At 41.0% G+C, this 6,000-nt stretch overlaps 1 protein-coding gene across 3 annotated transcripts in view; it reads right to left on the bottom strand.

Annotated features, from left to right (window-relative positions):
- Nucleotides 1-825: 825 nt before the first annotated feature.
- LOC103651639 (callose synthase 7) overlaps nucleotides 826-6,000 on the bottom strand; it is a 58,329-nt gene continuing 53,154 nt past the window's right edge. For all 3 annotated transcript variants that reach the window (XM_020550613.3, XM_008677315.4, XM_020550612.2), the window contains 6 exons: nucleotides 3,563-3,675; nucleotides 3,252-3,481; nucleotides 1,977-2,774; nucleotides 1,845-1,895; nucleotides 1,580-1,765; nucleotides 826-1,428 (listed from right to left, as the gene is read on the bottom strand). In XM_020550613.3, the coding sequence (XP_020406202.1) occupies nucleotides 1,075-1,428; nucleotides 1,580-1,765; nucleotides 1,845-1,895; nucleotides 1,977-2,774; nucleotides 3,252-3,481; nucleotides 3,563-3,675 (1,732 nt within the window). In that variant the 3' untranslated portion in view covers nucleotides 826-1,074. The remainder of the gene's footprint in view (nucleotides 1,429-1,579; nucleotides 1,766-1,844; nucleotides 1,896-1,976; nucleotides 2,775-3,251; nucleotides 3,482-3,562; nucleotides 3,676-6,000) is intronic.

Here is a 6,000-nt window from a genome sequence, read left to right as displayed (position 1 = left end):
TAAATTGATATAAATAAAGCATTTAATGAGAGAAACACAACATGTGGGAGAACTAATTGGCGAGTCAAAGATGATCAAACCAAAATGATAGTCTATCATATCATTGTGAAAATACGTCATGTCCCAATTGCATAAGGGAGAAAGAATGATTCAAATAACATTAGCCATTGGATTTGAGTAGAGAGAAGAGAATTATCCAGCGATCTGAGCCGTTGGTTTTGAGGATGTGTTATGTTTGAGTGCATTTCATTTCATGGATTTAGGAGAGGTTATGGATGTGCGGGTGATTTAATTGAAAGAGTTTTAAAAAGTTAAAACTAGTGGGTTATTTCGAAGAAATGCAAAGAGTTTTTTTAGAAGTGATGATGCAGGACGACGGTCAAAACTAGTGCTTCATAGAAGTACTAATATCATCATGTTTGTGTGTTACAACGACACACAATTATATTTGATAACTATAAAAAGTAAATTTAATATTAAAATGAACATATGGTTCACATATCATATATTAAACTATATATATAAACTGATAAAAACAAATATTATACTTTTAGCCAAAATGTTGAGAAAGTCATGAGTTGAACATAAGTCTAGCCTCTATTTTTATAGCTCACTCAATCGCTTGTTCTCGTTCAACTAGCGATTTAATACTATGTGAAAGCGCTACACTGGATATGGCTTCCTCCTGTCGTGTTAAGTTTGAGTGGTCTCTCATAACCTATTTCTATTTGTGGTAGACGAGAAGCGAGAAAGAAACGAATCCACATGCTTCGTACGCAAAGCATGACATATAAAATTGGTGCTTTAAAGGAGTAGAGAAAGTTCTAGCTAAAAACAAACACTTACTTTTAACACCGAAAATCAGACAGATTCCAACGTATACGTGCAAATCAAATGGAAACAACCAATGAATATGAACTGAATTAAGAGGTTAAAATCCGACATACACACTCAAACTGCGCGACACTTTTTCAAACGATGAACATACTTGATTCTACACATAACGGTAGCGGACAATAGCAACGAGATACCACATGGCACAACGGAATGGATAACTCCGTTAATGTCAAAGCATCAGTCGCTCTTTGTGCCGCTACCATTCTGCCCCGCGAGGATCCTAGAGATCTGCAGCCCCCTGCTGAAGGCCTGGTTGAAGAGCAGCCGTGTCTGGAATTCAGAGACGAAGGGGAACCACGATAGCACGGCAATGGGCAGGAAAATGAGGAGCCCCATGGTGTATTCGTACATCCTCGCCATCTCCTGGATGGAGTCCCATGGTCCCATCTTCCGAAGCGCAGCACCGGTCCTCTGTCTGAACCTGGCACAGCAGGGACCTCTGCATGCACCACCGGTACCATATGGGCAACACAGCAAGTGAAGTGGCTCTATGATCAACCTCCGAAACAGCGGTCCACATAATTGCGCAACCTAAAGCAACAGAAGGTGCCACAAACATGAATCAGAAAAACAAGCCAATACATCTAAAATCTAAACAAAGATTAACAGGAGCAATAAGTACACTGACAAACAGCAAGTAGCTAAAAAGAAAGACGTGTGGAAGAACCCAAGAATGGCTCACCAGAAGAATAAACCAGCCAGTGGGAATGAATGCCAAGATACTGGCGCCAACATCCGAGACAGCAAGGTCAAAACCAACAAATAAAAGGACAAGCAAACCAATGAGCACAAGGAACACAATGCCCTTGAGGATGCGGAACACTAGTTGAATCCTTGTAACAAACTTCTCTCTCCCCATTGAAACAACCTGGAACAAGGGAGCACACCCCAGCTGTAAATGCAGTATCAGACAAAATAAGATGCGCTACAACACGGAAGACTGTTACCTTTAGTGACACAAGAGCAACTGCTATAACCAGCCATGACAGTGCATATACCTGTTGGAGAAAGCAAGCATTAAGTTAACTGAGTTCAGTAATGAAGATTAAAACAAGGGACATTCTAAGTAGGTAGAATACCAAGAAGCTTTTGTTGCCATGCACTATGTGCAAGTGGTAAACAATACCATACTGATAGATCAAGAACCGCAGGGAAAGGATGAACTCCAAGAGCAAGCTTCGAATTGTTGCATTCCTCAGGTGGTCATGTTCACTCACCCACCAAGCCTCCCAACTTTGTTCAGGCGCTAATCCAATACCACCTCTATTGCCCATCCACTTCCACCAGTCATTCCAGTCATCAACAGTCTTGTGCCACTCAAAGCAGGATGGGTTGAAGACAAAAGGTGCAAACAGCCAACAGAAAACAAGGAACCATATCGAAACTGTGACATACAAATACAAACTTGAGCTTCTGTATGAACTCCCATAAGCTAGGTAGACAACCAAAAGAATAAGCAGCTCCAGTGCTTTGACAAAGTGACTCCGGGAGTACATCCGATAATTCTCAGCGAACTTTGCATGACGCACAACAAACCCTCTCCCAGTAGCTCTATACTTTGCTCCACCATGAAGTATCGTCCTGCCATAGTAGTGAGTCTTTGTTCCAAGATGAAAAGTGAAGAATACAGAAGCTAACTGAAGTTGCATGATTACAAACTCTGCCAATGCTCTGCCAAATCCTTTCTCAAGGCCAATCTCCATCATCATTGGGAGAACGAGCAACATCCCAAGTTGGAATACAGATTGAGTGGCAAGTGCATTTTCAAATGGTTTTATGTTTTGGATATTTGGATCTTGCAGTATTGACTTTTCTAAGCCACTCAAAACAAGGTATAACCTCCCATATAAAAATACATACACTGTGAGAACAGCCACCTGAAGGTAATATACACGTCCAAGTCAACTCATGAAAATTATAGAACAAAGATCACAAAATGCATCAAGATTTATGCACTATGTGTTTCGAATAATATACTCGTTATGAGCTGCTGTTTCATGTTTTCACAAAACATCAATAAAACACACTAATCAGTAATCACTTTATACAACATGCAAGCTTTGTATGAATTATCTGAGGTAAATAAATAAAACATCAGGGAGCATACTTTGTGTCCCAGCTTAATCTTGCACAAAGTACCAGTTTCAATCTTTCAAAAACATAATTTTCTAATGGTTTTAGCAGTGAGAACTTCTGCATGTTTGATTGCTCAAAAGTTGAAACTCCAAGCCCCAGATATCACCTTTTTTCCTTTCGTAAAAAGAAGTTATAGGGTGAATCAATCTGCTTTTCTACTTCCTGGAATTTGTATTTGTCAGTTACTAAGTTGATAAGTCCAAGCATAAGGCTCATACCATGCTATTGAAGTAGAAGCCAACTGTGGTAAAATACAGAGATAGCATCCTGTAGAAATCAAATCTGTGTCCTAGTCGATAAATATCACGGCATAGTGTTTGTTCACCATTTCCATTTGCCACCTTGGCCTCAAAGTTGGATATTTGGTTCATTCCAACATCACGTCCTTTGCCCAACTGTATGTATTCATGATGTGTAACATTTCCTCGACGCAGAGTTGAATTGAAACCTTTGGTGTCGATATAACAACTGTAAACTTAATGGGCAGAAATAAGCAACTAAGTTTTTGCATAATCTCAGAAAAACTAACCTGCAAATATATCTTCGCTAAGGTTGATAATCTTTGATGCCTTGCTTATGCCACCCCTTGTCAGATGAAAGAGTCTATCAAAAACATCAGGATGGCCATAATGAAATCGTACCCTGCGATAAAAAAGTTTGTTAGACTTACACTCCAATAATAATGAGGATCGCCAAAAGAAGTTAGAACAGGAGCATTCAATGCTATCGCGTTTGAACTCTACCACTCCCATAAATTATATAAACTGAGAATTTACAACCTAGACTCCAATAGTCTAAATTATTAAGTTGCATGCACCAACCAATTCAACTCAAAACCTGTACATAGGAAGATGTGGATAATTCACTTATATTATATTCCAACACTCTCCGACATGGAATAGAAGCAAACGACAATTGTTTTTATTTTAATTACGCTAACCAGTATTTAAACTCATGACCACTGGCTCTGATACCATATTAAGTTGCATGCAGCAACCAATTCAACCCCAAAGCTTATGCTTTTGTTGAGGTGGGCAGTACACTTATATTATATTCCAACATAAATATGAACTGCAAATTATCTCATACGGTCATGCCTCTATTTTATGTGTAAATTCTACCCGACCTATATTGAAAACACTTTGGTAAATTATTACTTCAACAAGCAGCAATGTGTGATAATCACAAAACATATCTAGTCACAGCACATGATTTCCTCTAAAAATTATAAACCAAGATAACCATAATCAAAAGACTAGACATTTTATAAGTTACAACTTATCAACTCTAAGGGTGTGGGCAATCTAATAGGCATCTATTGAGTAGTTTTTTTTCTCGAAAGGCGTAGGAGAACTGCACCCCCATATATTAAGAAGAATGAAAGAAGGTAAAAAAAAATAGACCAAATACAGCGACTGCCTTACGGAGGTCGAAAACACAAGAACCTAAGGAGATCCATCCAATAGCTAGAACACACCAATAGCTATGCTACAGAGGGAAGAGCAACAAGGTATGAAAAACCCTTAGCCCCAGTCATCTCCCACATCAATCTCTCTTCCCCCCTATCTTGAGAGCTAGAGAAACATTACAGACCCAGCCATCAAAAATACACTTATTCCAGTGATTCCAAATGATCCAAGCTCCCAAAGCAACAATAGAATTGATACCCTTCTTAGCTTGACCAGTAGCTGAATCTGAAGCACTTCCCACCAGTTCATAAATGAGGATATACCGGGCTGTGGGGTTAAATTTTGCAGACCAAAAGGTTGCAGAAGCTGGAACCAGAACACCCTCGAGAAAACGCAAGAGACTAGAAGATGATCCAAGGTTGCAGCTTCTTGGTGACAGAGGGGGCAACTGGTTGGATGACCCAGCTCTCTTTTAGCAAGTCTGTCAATCGTCTAACATCTCTTATGAGTTGTGAGCCAGAGGAAGAACCTACACTTCGGAGGAACCCAAGTTTTCCACACCCTAGAGTAGGGGCCAAAGGAGGTTGAGCCTGCAAAGAAGCCCTAATATGCAGCCTATGCCCTCTTGGCTATAGAACAAAAGGATTGTTTTTTGCTCATGATATTTTATTAACCTTTAAGGAGGTGATTGGATGTCTGTGTTAGATTACTGGGTTTTTATTTTTAATGTAATGCGTCTTGGCAGCCCATGTACTATTACTATATATATGTTAATCCTACTGTTGGCGCTGATTTGGTATTCTGGGTGCCAAACACCAGGAGATGTCCACCTGGCGGTGCTCTCTGCGGAGGCGCAGATGGTCCACGAACTGGGCGCAGGAGTGGCTCCTTCTCTGAGTACGTCCGGACAGTCCACGCCTAGGGCTCGGACGGTCCGAGATGGTGCAAAGGGTCATCTTTTTCGCAGCAGACCTAGATCTTGCGTCCCAGGATGTGTCTTGGAGTCGGCAGGCCACCCAAGATGCTTCTAGTCGACGTAGAGCCAAAGAGAGGTGAAGATTTGAGGTAGAGGAAGGCTAAACTAGGGCTACTCCTAATGCATAAAGTAAAAATGATAAGTACAAATGATTGGATCGATTGTGAGGGGTTCAATCGGCCATACCCCTTCATCTATATAAAGGGTGGAGGTCTGAACCCGTTAGAAGTCAGTTCTCGAGTTAATCTCGCAGGTTTTGCTAACAAATCCCGCTAGAAATCCAGAACCCTAACTGATTCTGCGCACGCGGGGACCGTCCGTGTCGCCACCGCGGACAGTCCAGCCCCAGGGGCGAACAGTCCGCCAGGCCAAATTCAGTGCTCAACAAGGGGTGGGCGTTCGGGTTACCCGAAAATTTCGGGTCGAATAATTCGGGTATTTAAAATTTCGGGTTTTGAGAATCGATACCCGAAATTACAACAGGTTTACAATACCCGAAAATTCGGGTACCCGAAATTTCGGGTTCGGGTATTCCCAAACTACCCGAATTGTTGTGTCGGCTTCATGAAAACACATACACCC

The sequence above is a fragment of the Zea mays genome, chromosome 3, assembly GCF_902167145.1.
Source record: "Zea mays cultivar B73 chromosome 3, Zm-B73-REFERENCE-NAM-5.0, whole genome shotgun sequence".
In the NCBI taxonomy this organism is placed as follows: Eukaryota; Viridiplantae; Streptophyta; class Magnoliopsida; order Poales; family Poaceae; genus Zea; species Zea mays.
This window is presented reverse-complemented; position numbering and strand designations above follow the sequence as displayed.